Source organism: Prionailurus bengalensis, chromosome B1 (genome assembly GCF_016509475.1).
Source record: "Prionailurus bengalensis isolate Pbe53 chromosome B1, Fcat_Pben_1.1_paternal_pri, whole genome shotgun sequence".
Classification (NCBI taxonomy): domain Eukaryota; kingdom Metazoa; phylum Chordata; class Mammalia; order Carnivora; family Felidae; genus Prionailurus; species Prionailurus bengalensis.
The window spans coordinates 13,548,146-13,571,227 of record NC_057344.1 but is presented as its reverse complement, the minus strand read 5'-3'; the positions used below and the strand labels follow the sequence as shown (position 1 = coordinate 13,571,227).

General features: G+C 39.8%; 1 protein-coding gene across 10 annotated transcripts in view; it reads right to left on the bottom strand.

Annotated features, from left to right (window-relative positions):
* The window catches only part of TENM3 (teneurin transmembrane protein 3), a 453,850-nt gene that overhangs the window by 426,470 nt on the left and 4,298 nt on the right, over positions 1-23,082 (bottom strand). For 8 of the 10 annotated variants that reach the window (XM_043557955.1, XM_043557965.1, XM_043557986.1 and 5 more), the window contains exon 2: positions 5,677-5,955. The exons of the other annotated variants lie outside the window; for them this stretch is intronic. In XM_043557955.1, the coding sequence (XP_043413890.1) occupies positions 5,677-5,955 (279 nt within the window). The remainder of the gene's footprint in view (positions 1-5,676; positions 5,956-23,082) is intronic. 10 annotated transcript variants of the gene reach the window in all.

Genomic DNA, 23,082 nt, shown 5'->3' with positions numbered 1-23,082 from the left:
GATTTAGCAAGTATACAGCATCTTACTTTTGCTGTTTCTGACATCCCAGGGCACCTAAAACATAAAATATAATTTACAACGGTAGAACACGCCAAAAGTGACCATTACATGCCAGAAGAGAGCCCATAATGGAATTTATATGCAAATTATAGTTTAGTATGTGTAGTAAAATCTCATAAAATTAGAATAACGCTGAAGTATTTATTTCCTGTGGCAACAGAACTCCATCCTAATTCGTAAAATCAATTTCCAAAGTAGGCTGAAAGGTTCGTGGGTAAAGTTGAGGCAATGGAATTCTGGGGCGCCTGGGTGGCTCAGGTCATGATCTCATGGTGTGTGAGTTCAAGTCCTGCGTTGGGCCCTGCACTGACAGCAGGGAGCCTGCTTCGGATCCTCTTGCCTCCCTCTCTCTGCCCCTCCCCTGCTCGTGCTCTCGCTCTCTCTCTCAACGATAAATAAATGTTTAAAAAATGAAAACAGTATTCCAAAGGACAACGGGTTCCTTGAAGTATTTTAGCTGCACAAAGTATCCATTTCACCTAAAAATATTGCACTTTACTGCTCTACCCTCTTTGCCAGCCAAATTAGCCCTTAAAACTTCAGGATCATGAACAATTAGTGTGGCATCAGTGAGGTCCTACAACAGGTATATTGCTAAGACCCCAGGTGAGAAATAAAGTCTTTCAGGAATGATTTATTTTATCGTGCGAACTGATGAGCATCAGGTAATTGCCTTTTAATTGACCGGCTGTCTAAGTAACATGCCTTTGAGGGAAACACTACTTTGGAAATTTCCTTTGGCCAGGAGGGGAAGGGGCAGGCTAAAAGTCTTTGAAGTCTATGGCCATCAGACTAATTATCGGCACCGTTCAATGTACATTCATTTAATTACAGTAAATTAAAAAGGATGTGGGGTTTGGGAGGAAAATAAAAGAGTCAATAAATGGCGACAGGAACACCAGGCTATGCAAATTACCAGTGCCTTTTCTGGAGACCACTAGCTCTCCCGCCTCTCGACACACGTACAAAACTAATGCAGACAGAGAGAGTAAAAAGAGGCGGGGGTGGGTAGGAGGGGGGATTCGCTGTGGGCCAAGACGGTGGAGGTAACTTGATGATGCTTATCTAACTCAATCCCCATCACCTCTTAGGAAGGAGACATAAGTGTCCACTTTTTACAGATGATAAGAAAGCGCACTTTTGGGCACTCACTCGACGCCAGTGTTCTAGGCACACGACGAGCTCTGTAGATCTGAACTCGTTTAATCCTTACAACAGCCCTATAGGGACTATATGCCATGGGCCATTTTCTCTATTTTATCCTTGTGGAAACTGCAGCACAGGAAGGTCAACTACCTTGTTCAAGGTCACACAGCGCAGAGGTGGTGGGACCCAGGCAAACCCAGGTGATCTGCCCCCCTGACGACATGTCCTCAACCATCCCTCAGTGGAGGCCCTCGAGGTCCAGAATGACAACGAGGCGGAAGAGGAGTGCCAGCTCCTCCTGGTCTAACTTCAAAGGTCATGGCTTTCCAAGGGGCATAAGAGACTACGGAGAGAGGGAGATGAACCAAGACGAGGACCTCAGCAGGACAGCACCGCACCTCTGGGACTGCAGTACCCCCGAAGACGAGCAGGCAGAGAGGGGAAAGTTGGGAACTCCAGCTCCGGGTGATTCAGGAGCCAAGAGTCGCAGCTGCTGAAAGAAGAGACTGAAACCTTGACCAGTGCGATTCTAAACCCAGGCACCTTTCATGATGCCGCACTGCCGGACGACAAAGGATGTTCTATGTTTTGGCTTCTTCTGGGAAAAGATGCACAAACAAACATTTTTAAAGCTTAAAGGTTGATGTCGTGGGGGGAGAAAAAAAAAAGTCCTTTGTTCCTGACATTTAAATAGACAGTTGGAACTGAGATCAGATTACCTGCAAAGCTGGAAAAGCTGAGAGTGGAAATTCAGCCGGGGGTCTTTTAACAATACATCAGAGACAGGAAAGATGCTTAAAACATTCTACCTTTGATGAGGGCGACTCATCACGTTTATTTTGTCACCTCTCAACAGCTTACCAGAACGGCGGCTTAGTAGGTGACCACAAACCACTGCCCCACCAGTATCTGGCTGGAGAATGAGGAGAACGACCACAGCAAGCACTGTGTGTCTAGAACAGTCTTCTCCCATGTCCTTAACTCAGAACAAGATCAACATTTGGAATTGCATACGTAACTCAATATAGCGGAAAAACAAAATTCTTTCCCCAAAATGCTTTTTTAACTTCAAATCCCCGTGGTTGGTGAAGAGTTAGTTTTGCAAAAGAATAAATTTTATCACTTGTTTTGAATCTCTGCTAACATGGAGACGTGTGACATGGTCCGAATGTTCCTTTCCTCTTGTGGGATGCTCAGACCATCAAAATTTCATTAGCCTCACAGCCGTTCTAGCGCCTTCTTAACTTGAACTGTTGGCCTCTTTATCAATAAATAAATGAAACCTAATCCCTTTTAGTGACTACACTCTTCTTTGAAGTTTCAACCAGAACATCGGGCACTTGGCTTGCATAATTTTACAAATGTTGAATAACAGTTTTCTGGGGAAAACAGCCTATTCACAGTTATTTCAAATGATGAAAACAGTCAACGAAAACTCCAGTGCTAAACCGGATGAAAACAAGGCAATGTCTGGTTCCTGAATTCGTTTCATTTTGGCGAGTTATTTCTCACATGTCCCTCTTGTTTCGACCTACAGTGATATAATAGAACTTCCAATGATGCATCTGAAGCTAGTACAGTGAATGATATTAGACACTTAAAATAATGAAAAGCAAAGAAAGATATCACTGGAAAAATCAATAGCCTCTCAAACTTAGAGCTGTGAAGAATAACCGAGGACAGAATTCAATTATGTTTATTTTATATTAGAAATATTTGACCAGAAATAGTAACAGCAAACTACGTAACAGTTTTGAGGATACGGCTTAGAAGGATGTTAGAAGGCCGTGTGTAGGATTAGGGATTCTAGTTTTCCCTACAACTCAGCTTAAGAAAGATATCCATAGTTTTTATATCAGAAAAAAAAAATTCCTCAATACTCTTGTTTCATTCCACAATTCAAAAGATCTGCCACATATCCCAGAAAAGTATGCTTTCCCACCTCTTAATGCAATTAATTCCTTTCAGTGGAATCTTGCTCCTTCGGACTGATCAGTGACAATTCAGAACAAATACATTAATCTGAAATGCTCCTATGGCCGTACATATTAAATCTACGCGACAACCAGTGTTCTTTCAGAGGCCATATCTATTTTGTTTGCTTTTTTGTTTTCTTCCCTAGGCTGACCTCATTGGGACTTCTTGGACCATCAAAATGTTTTTTGTTGTTGTTGTGTTTTTTTTTAAAACAACCACAGCCAAACCTTGGGGAAAAGAGTAAACACGAGTTTAAGTCATCCCTTGCCCAGCTCAACAAACATTGTTTTTGACACTCTATACTCTTAACTTGGCTGACCTGTTGTTTACTCTCAACAAATGCTACCAAATGTTCTGAATTTCGATGCAGGGCCCTTGACACCCTCTTCCTGTCTCTCTTCATTCTGCTTCATAACAAGCACCTGGAGGCAGGAAAGAGCACACCTTCTCTCACCTTGACGTAACTCCATGAACAAGGTCTACCAGGGAGCAGGGGAGGCGAGGACCTCCTCTAGGTAATGACAGTCCATGCAGATGGTGAGGGTCCATGGTAGGGAGAAACTCAGTCTTCCTTCTCTCCTCCCTGCCATTTGGATATTTCATACTCTTAACTAAAAGTTGAAAATTTGGTAAGTTTTAGATTTTCCAAAAAGAAAACAAAAAACAAAAAACGGCATGTGTTGGGGCATTCACCGTGAAATCGCTTCAGCAGGTGTGGAATTGTAAAAATCGTACACTTCATTTCTATTTTACGAATACGGATGCTCTAACAGGATACATTTGTCATTAGAAAGGATAAAGATGCCACAAAGATTGTGGGTGGAAAGAACAACTGACCCGATACGAGACAATATTTAATGGATACGGGTATGGATATAATGCAGATAATCAGAAACGAATGCATTATCTTGCTGCGTTCTGCTCTTTTCTATAACTACCATAAATTTTAATCATGTAGTTTAGGGAAATCAAATGCCGAGTGCTACGTTGGAATATAACCATCGTACCTGAAGATTCGGATAGACAGGAAACAAAGTTGGTACCAACGCTTACGCATTTAAGGTCAGGAACTTCTGAATCCCCAGTGAAAGCAGATACAAATACAGGTTTCACGGAGGTGAGTGGATTAGCTCAGAGAAACGCTGGCAGCCTGATTCGAAGACTCATTTTGTCAGAAAGAACCGTCCTTGTTTCCTGTTTGGGGCTGGAATAAAGCCAGCCACCATCAAGAACTGACACTTCCAAAATGAATACAGTGAGTGCGAATCATTAATCGATCTTGACTTTGGTTTGACGCGCTGAAGTATTCTACATAAGATCCTGTGTTAGTTGGTTTAAGTGAGACTTTTTTTGGTGACTCGAAGGGAAGCCGGTAAGAGTGAAAGCATTAGGCACCACTCCGTCCTGTGGCAGCTAAAACGGAAAGCTGAACAGACCTGCTTTCCTATGGCAAAGCGAAGCTGACAAAGTTGGTCAATAAATAATACAAATGAAATGCCGTTGGTGAAACAACCATCTTTCTTTTCAAATGCCATGCAATTCCTCCATTTTAATTTTCTCCTTGCTTCCTGGTGCATCATACACACATAGCATCAATGACTATATTAAAGTAGCAAGGGCACCGTTAATACTAAATGCCAACAGAGAAATGTCCTTTTGTTGTCTGGGACGTTGGCACTGACGCCCCAATTCTTCTTAAAAGCAATACTGACGAAAAATTAAGTTTCCTTTTAAAGCTTTTATTGTATATAAATGAACTGTTGTTATTCCGCATTGGCACTAAGAAAAAAATCCCAATAATTTCTAAAGACACCTTTCTTACAGTATGCAACACTGCTATTTGGATATCCTACAATGCAGTTTCTGTGTGTGGACTTAACTGCATAATAATCCAGTCCGCAAAGCACATCAAAAACCACACTCTCCCTCTTTACCAAAATTTCAATGGCTCTCATCAACTAGTAAGTTTAAAGCATGATCAAATTTGTTCTTCAATCACTTGAGCCCTGTTAATAAACTATTCTGTGTGCTCACTCATCCATTCTAAGATTCTGCAACTTTGAGATATCTTCAAGAGGAATCTACAAAGACATCTTTGATTACAAGCTGGCTCTGGGGTAAACTTTATCACCCCTTCTTTGCTACCCCACAGAGAATAACAGGTGACATGGTCCAAGATAAGTCAAAGCTAATCTTTTTTTTTTTCTGTACATAATTAAAATGTTTTTCAAAACTATAGCTAACACATCATAGACTGCTTGCATAATTTAACCATCTGATGTCGAATATTGATTTTTTCCCAGGAAAAAAAAATGCATTATTCAAGGACACTTCTTGAGTTCTACTGCGTTAGAACCAAAAGAAAGGAAGAAGGAAGAAAGAGAAGGAAGAAATGTGAGGAGAGAAGAAAGGAAGAGAAGCATGCCCCCACATTTGACTACAACAGACAGCAGCTCTGAAGGCCAACATTATAGAGCAAAAAATGGTACTTACCATTCTCACTGTCTGACTTGTTTTCGTGCTCCGTATCTGTCAGGGTGAGGGCTGAGTTGGACCGGCTTGACAGGCAGGAGCTGCGGCCTGATTTGACCCCCCTGCCCCAAAGTCTCATGGCATGCTCTGGGGACATCACTGCTTCATTTTCAGTATCAGCATCTGACCCTGCACTGATAGAGTAACCTCTGTGGGGGAGCCCCATTTCCGCACAAAACACAAGTCCTCTTCGAGTTGCTGGTTCACAAACTCCTAACTGCCTTAGGGTAAAATTCTGTCCTAATTAGGGGGAAAAAAAGATAACAACTAGTGAGTACATGTTTCATTTTCTTCGTCGTCTTCTTTTTTTTTTTTTTTTTTTTTTTTTTTTTTAAGAAATCTCCCTAAAATAAACACTCAAGCATTCAGGTTTTTCAGTTATCAGCACCAGGTGTTTACATTAGCAAAGCATGGCATATGGTCAAGTGGGTGCAATTATGGCGGGCGGGTGGGGTTCCTCCCCTGACTTCCCACACACCCCCACTTAGGGCTCCTTTGTCAACCACTTAAGCCCGTAAGCACCTCCAGAGAGAGGTAAGCCAAGGAGAACACGCCATGCCAACTCAGCCCAGAGAAAGGACTGGTTATCAGTGATCGAAGTTTGTTTCGCAACTTGGGAAGCAAGAGAAACTGTCAGAGTTATCTCTGGTGTCTTGGCTCTAGTCCTAAATGATGGGATTTTTCCCACCCAGATGTCACTCCTTTGCAAGAGAAAAGAGACTAAGTTACTTGTTAAGTAGAAATAGGAGCTTGGTCAATCTTTATTACATATTCCCACCTTAAGTTAGCAACCGATGTAAACACAAATCCTGTGTGTGTGTGTGTGTGTGTGTGTGTGTGTACATATACTATATTTTGGAGTGTCATGCTTTGAAAATTTGCAGACATATGACTTTCTAGACATTGCGCTTTAGTAATCACCTGGAAACATCGGTATTGATCAGAGTAAACCAATTTTTGCAAATAAAGTGCACTCTAAAAATAAAGTGGGAGAAAAATGTATTTAAAAATTAATGATAAAATCAAGTTCCCTGAAAAATAAACGGCTGTGAACCCTGCGGGCCTTTACTAATAAATTGAGCATAATAAAACCCACGACACGGCAATAACTTAAAGTAAAAGTGTTTAAATTAGGTGACACTTTAAAATGACTACTCTTATTAATGACTTCGCCAATCGTGTACGTATTCTTGAACTTCCGCGTATGTTTTACGGGCCTCTGGATGAGTGGAGGGAGAAATATGTTTGCTTGCAGGATGCAGGTATATGACTCTTCCATTTCTTGTCTCGTGCTGGTGTGATGGAGTCTGAGATTTAGATTTAGGTACCGACCAGAATCAAAATCCATGTAAAGAATAACAGCACACAACGACTGATTTGAATGCCACTACATAAAACCAACCTTTCAAGAATGTGAAGCATTTAGATCACTCATAGTTTTCATTTTCCTACTTCTATCTCTTCAATCTACAAACATCTTAAAGTTAACTGGCTGGTGTGAGAGCTAACACAACCCTGTAGGTTTTAAAAGCGGATGTCATAGGTGATTTCTGATAAAATAACAACATGTTGAATCTTCTAGGAAGTGAGTCAAACATAATGCACAATATAGGACATATCTGGTTATAAAGGTATCAGTAAGCCTCCAGGCCTCAGCACAGTTTAACTAGTGTGGTTAATTGCTTTATTGCTGTGGTCATATCAGAAGTCGGAATCGGCTTTATCTTGGCCAGACTTCGAGATGGGTTCTGACAATGACACTCATAAATAATGAAAATCTGTTGCTACAATTAGCTGCAAATCAAACTGCTTATCAGAGAGACTTGAATAAGTACCTGAACCAAAAAATATGTCGGAAAATAAAAAAGAAAAGAAGAAAAGGGAGAAAGAGCCCATCGGACAGTGGAAAAAGTGGGCAAGCCTGACGAATTAAGGCACAGTATTCTCAGAATCTTTTCTTAAAGAATTAGTGTAGCTTGTATTATGAAAGTAAATCCAAAAAAGGTCAATGTCATGGACAGTTAATGGAATAGTGGGGGGGGAATTTCTCCACTGTTATTTATACATCACATTTTAAATGGGAAGAGGGAAGAAAGGGGTCAAAAACAGTTAAATATTACCATTATACATGTTGATTGTTCAAAAGAAGAATACATAATAATTTTTAAAGGGCAAAAATGAATGATAAAATCCTCTGCATCTTTCCTCTATTTGGGGAGGTGCCCGTATTGGAAAATAAAAATAAGAGAGAGGTTAAAAGCAGTAAAACTTCTTTCTAATCTTTGAAACGCAACTTAAAACATTTTCCACGTTATTGACTTTTTACAATGGTAACATCTTGATGCAAAAATCTATGAGGTGAAGGAAAACAGAAAACTGTCTTCAATTATTTGTTGCTCAGGTATGTGAACACAGTTCACTTTGCAAATAAATACCCAAAGCACCATCCCTATGAGCCAATACGTAGAGTCCAAACTCCTTCCACATCTGACCCTCGGAAATCAACGTCTCACAATAACTCAAAACTCTTACGGGCTCTTTCTGAAATGCAAGCTGGAAAGCAAGCACACGCGGAGGAAACCCTGTTAGGTTGGCTTCCTCAATTAAAAAGTCTGCTGTGGTTTCCTCTAGAAGAGAACACTAAACTCGACCTCTAGCAGATCTAAGTTAAAGCCACTCACTAGCTCTGTTCAAATCCCTTTACTCCTCTATTTTTTCATCTTTCAGGGTTCTCACGACTTGGTTTAAGAGATACTTTATGTCAATTGTGACTAGTAGAAAGAAAGGCTAAAGGAGAATGGCTTTAAAAATAAACCCCTGGACAAATGTAATTGACAAGCATAAAGAAATGTAGCATTTGATGGTGAGGAGAGGATCATTTCCAAATAATTTTAGAACAGCCACACCGCCACCACCGTTGACTTTCACTTTTCCTTCATTCAAAAGTATCTCTAGCCCAGATCTGCTTAGGTGCTTCGGACCCTATTCATGTCAATTCCCCTCTTTGGTTAAGGATTCTTGTTTGTGGGATCCCCTGTTTGAATGCAAACGCCACCGGGGAGACCTAGGGATCAAACCAGAATAAATTAGTTCTAGCAGGTTATTTTCCACCATCTAGCAGCAGTGTTAGCAAGATGGGCTATACTTATCAAAAACAGATGATGGAAAGAAGAAAGGTTTCTGACTCGGGGAAGAGAGACAGCTGGCAGAAGGCTATCACAGAGGTGGGAGGGTTGGGCTGAGTGAGGTTGGTAGGCAAGGCTTTAGGGCAATGTACAAAAGTGGAAAGACAAAGGTAGAAAAAATGCTTCTGGAACCAGCTAAAAACTTGGCCATCTTGCTTTGGCTTCAAGAAACATGAAAGAGATAAGGACACATTTATTCTTATTTTCCATGGTTTCTTCAGATTGTATTCTTTGCGAGGGTTCTAACAACATGACCCTAATTTCCTTCTTTGTCTTTTAAGAGTCTTTGCACTAATTCTGTTTGGCTAGAACTGGTGAAGTAAGTATTTATCTCCTGCACATTGCATTTTGGTCACCTTGATTAGCGGGGCCAACACAGAACTTCCTACTATAATTTGAAACAGTACCAAAACCATACATTGCAGTGAGAATAAAGTATACCTGAGGGTGAAATTCACTGTGATTAAAAGGCAACAATAGCTTGGATCGGATTAGGCGTTTTTTGTTTTACTAGGCTTATAAATTTGAAAATCTGTTTTTTAAAAACTGAAAAAACAACAACGTGGGCAGGCTGGATCGTTAAAAAACAAAAGTTCCCATTTTGAAAGAAATGAGTAAAGGTCTGTGACAAAGTGGACAGGACCAGCTAAGAACAAATGCTTCAAGTGAGGTCGGCACGTAGCAAAGCTACTCCTCCCATAAAGGAAGGGGCTTGGGAAGTGGCTTAGCTTCTTGGACTTTTTCTCACAAAGCATCTATAACCTTGTCAGAGCAGGGAGGGATTTTTCAAAGCTGCAATGCCAAGTACGTTCACCAGTAAGCGAGACATCTACTATCTCTGGGTGCGTTGAGAAGAAACAGATTGTACTGTTGGGTGGTCCAGTTCCCAACCCACGGTTATTTTCTTCCCTCGAGTCTAGACCGCTCTACGGTCCAGATTTTGCTTTCTCTCTCTTCTCTCTCCCTTGTTTTTTCTTTTTTCTGTTTTCGGTACATGCCTTGTGGTGTGCACCTATCACCGCAATCAACTTCAGAACATTTTTATCACCTCCCCCAAGAAACTCTGTACCAGTGATCAGTCACCTCCTCTTGCCACCCCCCCCCACCCCCACCCAACCCCTCCTCTCCTCACCCTAGCCCTAGGCAAACGCCAATTCACTCTCTGTCACTACAGATTTGCCTATTCAGGGCATTTCAAATAAAACAGACCCTACAGACCCTACAGTATGTGGACTTTTGTGCCTGGCTTCTTTCCCTCAGCATTACGTGTTGAAGGTTCATCCACATTGTAGCATATATCCATACTTCAGTTTTAGGGTCAAATAGTGTTCAGTTGTATGGGATATCTGTAACAGGGAAAAACTTGGCATGTCTGACTCCATGTGGTTTCGACGTCCCTCGCTGCTGTGACCTATGGGTTAAACACTTCCGGTAGCCCCTCACATAGGCATGCTACAGATAAGATCTGCAAAAACTGCTCTTTACCCCAAACCAACCTCAAATGAGGAGATAAAGAAGTGGCTGCAGTGGTCATTGTCCCAGGTCATCAAGATTGAGAAATGATCATAACTCGGGGGGAAGGGGGGGCGGGACTTGAATCCGTGCCCCATACGGTGAATGAGGTTAAATTAGCAGAGAGTTTAAAACTTGTTTTTCAGAGAAGCGCTTCCCCTAATCTGTTTTTGTGCCTTTCAGACCCCACTAACAAACTCACCAGCTGTCTCTGCAGAAGCCTGGACTCAAAGTCAAGGGATGCGGCCCCAGCCTAAGAACAAGCAAGGCCCTACTTCCCTTATCCAGGGATAACTCTATGCCGGCTCTCAGAGCATGCCCACAACCCCTCCTCCTTGCCCCAAGGTAACTTCCCAACATGTCAAGGGCTGAGTTCTGCCTCACTCTGATGTGAAGTCTCCATTCCAAAATAAACTTGGGATGTGTGTTACAGATATGTTCGCTCAATGCACATTCTCCACCTTTCTTTATGGATAATCTTACGTTCCCTCTGCCCCTTTTCATCAGTATAAATGTAGCCTCATCCCTATGACTATAAAAAGCTTGTTCTGTTCCCCTTTGGGGAAGTGGATTTGGCCTTGCCCCCCCATTTCCTCCTCTGGCTGCCTCTTGAATAGATTGTTCCCTTACTGCATACCTGATGTCTCAGCGATTGGCTTTGCTGCGCTTCGGGCCGGTGCACTTGGGTTCAGTTACAGAATCCATTCACCCGTTAATGGACATTGGAGTTGTTTCCACTTTTTGGTTATTATGAAATGCTGCCATGAACATTCATGTACAAGTTTTTGTCAATATATATCTTCATTTCTCTTGTGTATATACCACACTTGTTATCATGTGTAGATTCTCTCTTATACCACATTGTGAGAGAGTATAACGTACCGCAAGTGTGCAATGGGGAATTGGAATGGAGGTCAGCGGTACTGAAATTTGGGGTACAAAGCAAGAATTGCTGTGATTTTCAAAAACAGTTGATTCTGTGGGCCTGCTAGGTGAATTCATTATAATTTTATCCTATTATTTTTTCTTTGCTTTCTATCATGCTGATTTATTCTTTGAAAATGTTTTTCCATTAAAATTAAAAATACTCAGCACAGAAAGTCTACTTCTGAGGCTAAAATCACCTGATCTTAAATGTGCATGTACAAATAATGATTACTATGTCATGGCTGCAAGAGTTAAAACAACTGGAATGCTTACCAGAAAGGGAATGGCTGAATACTTTATGTATCCTGTTCAATGGAACACTATGTGGCTAGCATAAACAGTGAGTTTGGACCTATATCGTTGAATCTGGAGGGAAGCCCATGGTATATATTTTAAGTAAAAAAAAAAAAAATACAAGTTGCAGAATGGTGTGTATAGTCTGGTCCCATTTTTGGAAACTAAGAAAGAGAACCAACAGATTATGTGAGTGCTTATGGTTTTGAGCATGAATAAAGGTGAGGAAGGCTAGAAAACTCTTGTGATGATCATTCAGAGGGGACTGTGAGTTAAGGAAATTAGTGATGCTCTATTTCATAGTTGTGAAGTTTTACTTTGCACGTTACTTCCCTTAATCTAAAAAAACACACTATGGGGTGCCTGGGTGGCTTGGTCGGTGAAGCGTCCGACTTCAGCTCAGGTCATGATCTCACGGTCCGTGAGTTCGAGCCCCGCGTGGGGCTCTGGGCTGACAGCTCAGAGCCTGGAGCCTGCTTCGGATCCTGTGTCTCCCTCTCTCTCTGCCCCTCCCCTGCTCATGCTCGGTCTCTCTCTGTCTCAAAAATAAATAAACGTTTAAAAAAAAATTAAAAAAAACATACTAAAGAAAAACATTGAAGTCTATATCCTTAAAAAAACCCAAATACATATATTTTTTGATTTGCTAATTTTTAGCTCCTCTTCCATAATTAGAATTTTAATTTATTACCTTCTCCTGGAGAAGCTGGATTTTAAAAATCCTTCCTCATTGGTTGTGAAGAAGTAAAGTTATGTAAGAAATGTTGGAACAGCAATATTTGCCTCTCATTTCATTTCTGCCCTTCCTTTCATCACACGTGGCTTTGGAAAATGGTGGCTATTCATTCATTTCTTCTATAGTCACAACCCTCCAAATGGAGTTTGGGAAACGGAGAGAAGATTCCATATACACTTAATACGTGGAAATAAAATAATCTATAATTGTCTTTACATATTTTCCTTGGTTGCTGTGAGTTTGGATGGATTCTCTCTCCTTAGGCACTGACATGCCCCCAACAGTGGAGGATAACACAAAACTACAAATTGGGCAAATATTTCTTATTTGATGCTTGTGGAATTAATGTCGCCACCATCTTATCTAGAGTTCCCTGTTCTTGCTGCGTTTGCAAAATGATAAGAAGATCACACAATCTAGAAATGTATGTAACTTTTTCCCCTTTGAGACCTACTGCATACTTTATGGGACAATCCAAATGCTTTAACCTTCTTAAGCTATATTTGTCACTGTTTGAACAGAATACCCACCCTTGAACATGCAACAGAAATTGCAATGATGGGATAAATCGTTACTTGTAAGGCCCTACACAAAACAACATTTCAAAATCAACTTCAAATCCCGTTAAATACCTTAACTGCCCCACCTCATTTTACACTGTATGTAAAATGCAAGCATCTTCAGCGGCTTGCTCAATTTACCTGGTCATGTGATAGTAACACCTATAACCACATACTGATTATCTCAAGTTCTTAGAAGACGGAGAACATGATCTGTGTGTCAAAATTAGAATCCGGTTTGTTATTCAAAACACGAGTCTAATGGAAGCCACTGCAGGTTGGCCAGGGCATTCATCCTGAACTCAGCTGTGCAGGGCACCTCTGCCAATGAGGACAGGAGACAGAGGCGCCATGGCGAACTTGGTGAGGAGGGTGAGAAGGGGAAACCCCAAGTATATTTGCGAGCAAAGAAAGCAGAGTTAAAATGAATGACCCAGGGCGCCTGGCTGGCTCAGTCAGTTACGCATCTGACCCTTGGTTTTGGCTCAGATCATGATCTCACAGAGTTTGGGCCTGGCTTCTGGCTCTGTGCTGAGCAGGGACTGCTTGGGATTCTCTCTCTCTCTCTTCCTCGCTCTCTGCCCCTCCCCCGCTCATGCGCTCTCTGTCTCTCTCTCTCAAAAATAAATAAATAAATAAATAAATAAATAAATAAATAATAAACATTTAAAAATGAATGGCCCGGAGAATGTACATTTTCTTCAGGAGAAGATTTGTGGAGTTCCGGGGTGGGGGGGGGGTGCAGCAAACCCGGATAATGGGTTTGAGTCTAGTGACTCAAATCACAAACATTCGGTTGTGAGTCTGCTGACTTGTAAGGAAAGAGCATCTCTGTAAGCATGAATCACCAAGGATTTATACACCCAACCCCCAAAACGGTGTCACCTTGACATTGGCAACTATTTGTAACTAGAGAAATAACCTCGCGCTTGGTTTTTTTTTATCAAAAAGCATTCCGAAATGAACTTGCTTCTTATTGTCACTTAGTAATTTTTTTTTTTTTCAGAACAATCTAAGACCCGAGTGATCATAACGTGCCTACACCCTGTCTGGCGGTATCTGAGTCAAGCTGCAGTAGGTATTGGTATAAATATGCATATGGTTGGGCATGAAGCAGCAGGTGTCTAATAATTGCGACTGAAGCGGCACCACAGTGATTCACGATGTGGATCCGAAACTGGCAACGTGGGGAGGACCGGATACAAAATGTAGCAGGAAGCTGGGGGCTCAAGACATCAGACCAATAAAGGCCGAAGCAGGGGGAAAGGATTACCCCCACTGCGTCCGGAGGAGGGCTATAAGCTACATCTATCTACTCACACCTTCTGGTAGGTAATCTACAAAGCAGGGTGGCCACCAAGCCCGAGAGAAACACTTGCCTCTTTAACAGCCAAAATTAGTTAACAATCAGTTAGGCAGGGGAGCTAAAAGAGGCATCTGAGAGGAAAACATTAACGGGCAACAATGATAAACTGGAACTCTTTAACTTGTGTCTTTAAGTACAGAAACGTAAGGTTGAGTAAACATGACCATCTAAATCCTTTAATCCCGCCGCTGACATTTATAGTGTCTGAGAAGGATTAATCATTTTGATCTCTAAATGAATCATTTTAAGTAGTTAATATTTAAAAGTAATAAACTTTGGAGTTGCGGTAATTAGCCTGGTGTATCTGATTAATGTTTCAGGTTTTTGTCTTTCTTTATAAAACCCTAGGCTCACAAAGAAAAAGCGTTCTCTGCATCAGTTAGTATTTCAGAAAAAAAAAAAAAAGGGTTTCAGATTCCTTTCATTTTTGTATGATGACAGAGGTGAGGGGGAACACTGGGGAAATGAAAAGTTTGGGGTATAACTGGAAATTCATAGCAGCATTAAGTGCTGAATGGTAAGACCATATGGTCATATTTCTTTTGAAGTCTAGGATCCGTTCCCATTATTCACTCTAATGGCATCCAAGACTAAACTAAATCTCAGTCTTTAAAATTAAAAGCATTTTGCTCTTGGCTCCCAAATCTTCCTCTTTCACAATTTTCAGCATGCTGGAATGTTTAATATATTTTCAAAATGCAAAAAAACACAAATAAATAAAATAAAAATAAGGGGGGTGAGGAAAAAAACGAATGCGTCCCATTTCGCTTCCGAAGCAGGATAAAATGGTACAGACAGACACATAATTGTTACCTTAAAGGCGGTGTTAATACTATTTTTACATCAGCCCAGTGCTGTTAGTGACATTCTAAAATGATATGTATAACCTTCATGTTCTACATCTAAGAAATATGAATCTAATTCTTTGGACCTCTCTGGAACATACAGCATAGAGAAAGATTTTTAAATTATTCATCATTTTAGGAATATTCTAGCAATAAAACTTCCCTCCCCCACCCACCCCCCGCCCAAGCAATCTATATCTAAAAGCTAAAAATGGGCCTTTTTCTATTTGGAAATTGATGAAAGTATTTGAAAGGCACGGTCCCACCTATATGTCACTAACTCTCTTCATTCTCCCCCTCGGCACAATCCTGATATGTCACGGATGCTATCATTCTAACGGGCAAAAGGGCTTTATCCAGGAAAACATTATAGCGCAATGCCAGCGGAAGTTGTTTTTAAGAGGATCGTGGTGATGGTTCAGTAGAGACAATGTGCCTCTGCCCAGCACCAAATGAAATCTCACCCTGGCTGAAGCTGGATGAAAGGAAGAAGGTAAACCCCAAATTTTCCATATTCAGCTACACGTGCAGCCTGCTCTTTTTTTTGTTTTTTTTCTTTTCTTTCCTTTTTTCCTTTCTTTCTCTCTCTCCTCCACTCTCTCTAGTATTACGAATGGATTTTTGTTCTGTTTTCTTCATATTCTTGTATAAAAGTTTTTGAGTAAAGCGATTCATACACTGGTTTTGTTTTGTTTTGTTTTTTTGTTTTTTTTTTTGGTTTCTTACTAAGCCAAAACTTCACAATTGTATAGAAAGTCCTCACTTTAGGAGTATCTTGTGTTGAGAAGTCGACAGGGTGACCCTTGAACGGCATGGGTTTGACTTGCGTAGGCCCACTTACATGTGGGTATTTTTTTGATATAGTACAGTGCTATAAATGTATTTTCTCTTCTTTATGATTTCCTTAATAACATTTTCTTTTCTCTAGCTTACTTTATTGTCAGAATCCAGAATATAACACATACAGCATTCAGAGCGTATGAGAATTGACTGCTTATGTTATTGGTAAGGCTTCCAGTAACAGTGGGCTATTAGTAGTTAAGTTTGGGGGACATCAAAAGTTATACGTGGATTCTTGACTGTGTGGGGTGTCAGGGCCCCAACCCCCAAGGTGTTCAAGGGTCAACTGGATATATTTTCCTATGAAAACAACATGTAGGGGGCCATGATGGAACATGTAAGTAATGAAGTTCTCTGTGTCTGAGGAACTGGATGAAAAGCACAGTAAAGCATGACATCCAGGTACGGAGGCTGTCTCCCTGAAAAAATGTGCTCAGAATTCCAACCGGGAAAACCTCTCACCACCATAGCCTCTTCCATTAATTTTCCGCTTTCCAAGGTGGGAGGAATATTCCCCAAGCAGAGCACCGGTAGTCACACGGTACACAAATGCTCAGTGAGGGAAGCCAGGTTGGGAGCTTTGCAGTGGGGGGATAGGAGCTGGGGTTAGCTACTGCCTTTCTCAGACTAACAGGAAAACCGATCACCTTTCCACATGTTTACCGACTACTTAAATTTGCTCTTTTATGAATGGCTTATCCCTGGCGTTTCTCCCATCGGACTGTTTGTCTTTCTGTTTCCAATTTGTGAAAGTTATCTCTTCATATATTAAAGCTTAGACCTTATATCTGTCACGTGGGTCGTAAACATAATTCCCAAAGTAATAACTTTGTTTATGGTATTTTAATCTACATACCTACGGTTTTAAATACAAAATTAATCATTTAAGCTTTTTCTTCTGAGTTTTCTGTTTCTATGAGCAGGGTCTCCCCTACTCTCGAGGTGTACGGGTAGTCTCCTGGTCAGGCTGTGTGGATTCACAGCCACTTTTTCCTTGCCTTCCTCTGTTATAAAAGCTGGAAAGCAAAAATAGTAAATGTTCCCTCTTCTCATGCAGCTAAGCGTAGCCAAGTATAACAGTTCTGAAAAAAGAGACGTAGAAAGACATCTCCAGGGAGTAAAAAGAAACAGTCCAAAGGGGAGAAGGACTTCTCACCTTTGCTTTTATTCCGTTTCAGCCAGGAATATGAAAATGCAGCGAACATCTGGGGATCCACAGGACAAAGGCCACATGGTAAGGATTGCAGAGCAAACAAAGACGGAAGGAACCTGGGTCCTTGATGGCATCTTTGAACCCTGCACAGTCCACCTCTAGACTTCTTGTTTTCTGGTTTATAACTGTTAGATGTTGAAGTCGTCGTTTGGGGAGCTTGCTGCTATTTGTGGATCAAGTCGATCCTACTTTATCCAGTCTTTTAAATTAACTGCTAGAATTCTTCCTGCTTTATTTTTTACATTTGTCTTTAATCCATCTTAACTTATTTTTGAATATGCTGAGAGATATGGGTCCAATTTTATATTCTTCCAGATGGATAACCAGTTGTGCCAGCACCATTTATCAAGTCCCACTGAATAGAAAAACCGTTTTCTGTTTCATGCTGAATTTCCCTATATACTAGGATCTATTTCTGAAATTTTACTCTATTCCACTGATTGACTTATCCTTATTCATGCCAATATCATATAGATGTGATTGCAGTGGCTTCATAGGACTTAATATATATTATATATGTATTTATATATATTATATATTAATGTATATAATACATATTTATGTATATTATATAATATATTAATATATAATACGTATTTATATATATTATATAATATATAACACATATTTATATATTATATAATATATTAATATATAACACATATTTATATATTATATATTAATATATAATACATGTTTATATATTATATATTAATATATAATACATATTTATATATTATGTATTAATATATAATACATATTTATATATATTATATAATATATTGATATATAATACATATTTGTATATATTATATAATATGTTGATATATAATACATATTTATATAATATATTAATATATTATATATAATATATATATATATTATCTAATTGCCATTTTATCATCACTATTAGCCTTTTAAATATGTTTTTGACTATTTTCAGATTTATTCCCCCATGTGAACTTTAAGCCCCCTTTCTCTAATTTAAAATAAACCTTGACTTCCACACATTCTGGGGAGAGTTGGTATTCTTAGGGGATCAGTCTCCCCATGTAAAAACATTGACTGTCTTCCTATCTACGCAGATCTTGTTTTATGTTTTCCAATAACATTTTAGCGATCTCTTCATAAAAGGTCTCATACCACTTTTAGAAAATGTATTCCACAGAATTTTATAGTGTTTGTTGCTGTTTGGATAGGATGTTTTATTCTGACTTCCAAAGCTAGCCAATTACTGTTTAATAATTACTCAAAAATAGTATTTAACACGTATCAGGCAGTATTCTAACCCATTTCATTCTCGACAACTATAGATTGAAAACTAAGGTGCGATCTACGTGGAAGAAAACTGAAGCAGAGAGAAACTAAGTAATGTGTCCAAGCAAGTTACTTGGCCAAGGTTACGTCACTCGCCAGTCAGCTAATGAATGGCAGACCTAGGACTCAAGCACAGATCACCTGGATCCAGAATCTATGTTCTTAACCACTATGCTCCATGACCTGTGATGTCTGTATATTTATCTTGTATTCATCCAAGCACCAATTTGCTTCCAACTATTTCGTTTAACTTCTAGAGACATGTGGTTTTTGTATGCATACAACTGACATACGGTTCACAAAAGTGCCAACTTGAACGTTTTGCAAAATATAAATCAATGATTCAATTTTCTTCTCTTAGTTCAGTTGCTAAAACATCAAAAACAATTCTGAATAGGAATTGTGAGAGAGGAGGTGAGCCTCTCTCATGTTCCTGATTTTAACTGAAATGGTCCTAGGATCTCCTCAATTAGAATACTGTTCAAATTTTTTCAGCGGTCATCTTATATAGGACTCAGATGCTTGTGTTTTTTATTCTTGTTTTACTTAGTGAGTTTTACTTTAATAAGGAATGGTTTCTAAATTTTATCCAAAACCTTTTCATCATTTATTGATAAGATCATGTTTTTCTACTTTGATTTATTAATCTAATTATGTTAATAGACTTCCTAACATTGAAAAATCCTCACATTATACCAAGGATTAGTAACTTCTTGGTTATTAATTTGGCCTAGACTATCATCCGTTTTATACATTGCTAGATTCACATGCAAACAGTTATTTAGACTACTTTTCACACATATATCAAGAAGTAATTTTGGTCTAGATAGCCTCTTTTATGTTCTATTTTAATCAAGATTTTTGGTTACTATTAAGGTTACGCCAGCTTTATAATATGAATTTTAGTACTTTCCATCGTGTGCGTGTGTGTGTGGGGGGGAGGGGTGTTAAATGGCTTTTTGAACCTTGGATTGAGCTCCACTTTAAAGGTTATGTACAATTCACCTCGGATCCTAAAATTCACCAAAAGGAACTATTTCCTTTATAATGGTAACCTTTTAGCCACTGCCCTACTGTCTTCTGAGATAATTGGTTTTGTAAAGTTTTCTTCATGTTGTGACAGAATTTGGGGTCAATCATATTTTGCTAAGAAAAAATAAATTCCCCTAGATTTGAATTGCGTGGAGCAGTGCCTTTTAGTTGTTACACGGTGTTCGGTGTCTCTCCTTTTGTTCTCAGCATTTTTTAATTGGGATCATCAGGGGCTTTCTATTTCCTTGGCCATTTTAAAGAATCAGCTTTTTTGTTTGTTTTTAATTTCAGTTTTATCTTGATTATCTCTCCCTTCCATTTCCTTTGCTTTATTTTCCTTCTGTTTATTTTTTTACTCATCTCTTAGGATCTATAGCAAATTCCTCTTTGTTGGTCTTTGTTCTTTAAATCTCCTCATTAACAATATATTTTTCCTATGATTATGGCTTTCTCTGTCTCCCACACATTTTTAAAGCAGAACTTTCTTTTCATTGCTTTCTGTTGCTTCCTATCATAATCTAGGGTTATCATAATCCATGAGAGAAAAAAGGTTTCGTTTGTTTATCTTTTTGTTATTTATCTCAAATTTTACTGAGTTGTATGATCAAATGTTTTGATCTCTAAACCTCTACTTTTCTGATTTTTGTGGCTAAATGCACAATTGGTTTCTGTAACTATTATGTAGAATTATGAAAAACTGTATCCCTTCTATCTGATAGTTATAAATGTCTGTCTATATATATATACATATGTTTAACTGAAATTTTATATTAATATTATATAATTGCTTCCTTATTTTTGTCTTCTAGATCTGATTCCAAAGGAGGTAAACCAAAAATATCCCCAAATGTTGTTTAATGTATGCAATTCATCCTTCTGTCTTTTATCATTTACTCTGTGGTCCTCTTTATCTTGTTTAGTGTTTTTAATAGCAAATTCTGCTGTGCCTACTAATACTGCCATTCCTTCTTTCTTTTTGTTTTGGTGGGTATTTACCTGATACTTCTTTATCGATCTCTTTATTCTCAACCATCCTTTTGCCATTTTAAGTCCGTTTATTATAAATACCCATAATTTTTAGAAACCAATGGGATAGTTCTGTTTATGTCAAACTCAGCGCATTTACATTTCATGTAATATGTAGTATAGTAGATTTGCCTTCTTTCATCTTGTTTTATGGTTATTCATGATTTTACTTGTTTCCCCTTTTTCCTTGGAGCAGTTTCTGCTACATTGATCAGACTGCTATTCATTCCCTTTCCCTCCTGCTAATTAGGTAGGTCTACTGTGTTTTTCCCTTCCTCTAATGATTACCTCCCTTTCCTGACATTCACAGTCAAAAACATGTTTTTCATTATTATTTGAATGCAAAGTAGCAATGATTTCTCTCTACTAAAACTCCTATCCCCTGTTCCGCCCTCTCCCTTTTCGACTGAGATTCCAGAACTCTTACTTTCCTTACCACTTTCCTCCAGCTCCTGGGTATTGCTGAGACAAGTGATCGCTTTTTAGTCTAGCCTTTTTTCAAGGTCTCCCACGGTGTGTTCCTAGACATTTCCAGTTGTTCTGTTATCGTCATTTGGGAATTGTCCACATACATACTGCCGAGTTGATTTCATCGGTATTGTTTTTTTGAACGCTTTCTCAGACGACACGCGTACAATCTTTCCATGTCCCCAACTATCCTGAATTTACTCTGAGAGACGAAGGATGTCTTCCTTGCACAGAGGATCCCCGGGCTGTAGTTCTTCTCTCCCAGTAGGTGGTATTGTACTGTCTTCTCCTTTCATTGTCGCAGGTGAGACATTCATTTTGCTTCTTTCGTAAGCAAGAAGAAAAGTAACTTTTTTTTTTTTCTCTGTAGAAGCTTATAAAATATCTTCTTTCTCTAAGGTGAAAAAATTCTCTAGGATGAGCTTAGGGGTGTGTGTTGGGGTGAGTGTATGTGTGTGTGTGGGGGTGCATATACACATGTGTTTTCTTTTTAATTTTACCTGGAACTTGGTTTCTTGTTTTGAGTTGTTTCTTCTCCTTGGTCTTCAAAACTATGAATCCGGATTTGATCAGTGAACACCCTCTTTTCTTCAACTAATCTATTATATTTTTTCCTATGCAAATGGCAGCCTTCCCAGCCTGGCATTTGCTGGTTACTGTCGGTTTTCTTGTTGCTGCCTTTTTTGGTACTTGGATTTCTATAAGCACTCATACGCTTTTTAATTTAGGTTCAAGTTTTCCTCCTCTATCTTCATTGCTCATGTTCGTCAGCAGCTTCCTGATTGGTTTGTCTTGCAGCCTATCCCACTTCCTGCAATTTGGGTGCCGCTAAGCACGTTGTGGCTTTCCGGGGGTGCTTTAGTGGTAAGTCCTGCTAGACTCTAGAGACAAATCTCTCCCCTCCGTTTTCCTTGGCTGGCACTCCAATATCAGAGCAGAGAAAACCCATCTGGTTGGTTCCCTCAGCTCCTGAGGGGCCAAGGAAACCAGCTGCTCTTGCAAGGCAACTTTCAGTCCCAGAACGACCATGGAGAGGCAGGTCACTCTCTGTCTGCCACAAAGTCACAGCCTTCTTCCTGATCTTCACCCCAGGGCTGCACCCCATTCTGAGCGCTCATCCGACCGAAAGGGAAAAACTAGCTGCATCAGCTTTGTCCTTCGGGGACTCTGTAGAATCTTAGATCTCCTTTGCACCCTGGATCACTGTTCAGCTCACAGCAAGTAAGGAGTTGTCTGGGGGATGGGTCGATGAGGCTTCATTCAAGCCACCGTAACGCTGGAATCCTGGACACGTGGTCACAGGAAAACCTGGACTGCTCCTCTAATGTTCTTTTGTTTCACAAAACAGAGTTATCCTTGGTTATCCGTCAAAAATCAGGGCCTGTGGGGTCTGCTACCCTTGAACTAGTCTTAGATGAGCAATGTCATGAGGGGAGAAGCAGAAGCCATATTTGGGGGAACTGGGGACGGCTGGGCACTGCTGACAGCGATAAGCAGGAAGAGAAGGCAAACCCCGGAGCAGGGGTAAGGGAAGAGGAGAGTTTCGGGGACCGGAAGCAAGCTGTTAATGAGCGCCTGTCGTTGTCAACCTGCCTTCCTCCTTCCCTTTCCTACTTTACGGATGTATGTTCCATTTTGATTTCAGGAATGTATAAACACAGACATAATGCTCTCTGTTGTTCAAATTTAAAAACAGATAACCCCCCTCCCCACCGCCATTCTATGAATGAGGAGTGAACGGTGATCTTTTCATTTTAAAATTCTGCAATTCACCACCCAACACCAATAACTGACTGACTGGTAAACATTTTGGGTTAAGACTGTCTCAGAGGTGCTTTGCAGACATATGGTTCTGCGGAACAAAAGCGTTCCTATTTCCAGACGTCGCCTTGTTTCAAAATTCACCCTCATGGCCAACATTTCTTGTTGGAGTTGATAAATATTTTCGTTCGGTCGAGGACGCTACAAGGAATGCACATAGTGCAGAGGAAAAAAAAAAAAAGATCTCTTACTTTATCACTTCTCTAAAACTGTGGGATGATCTTA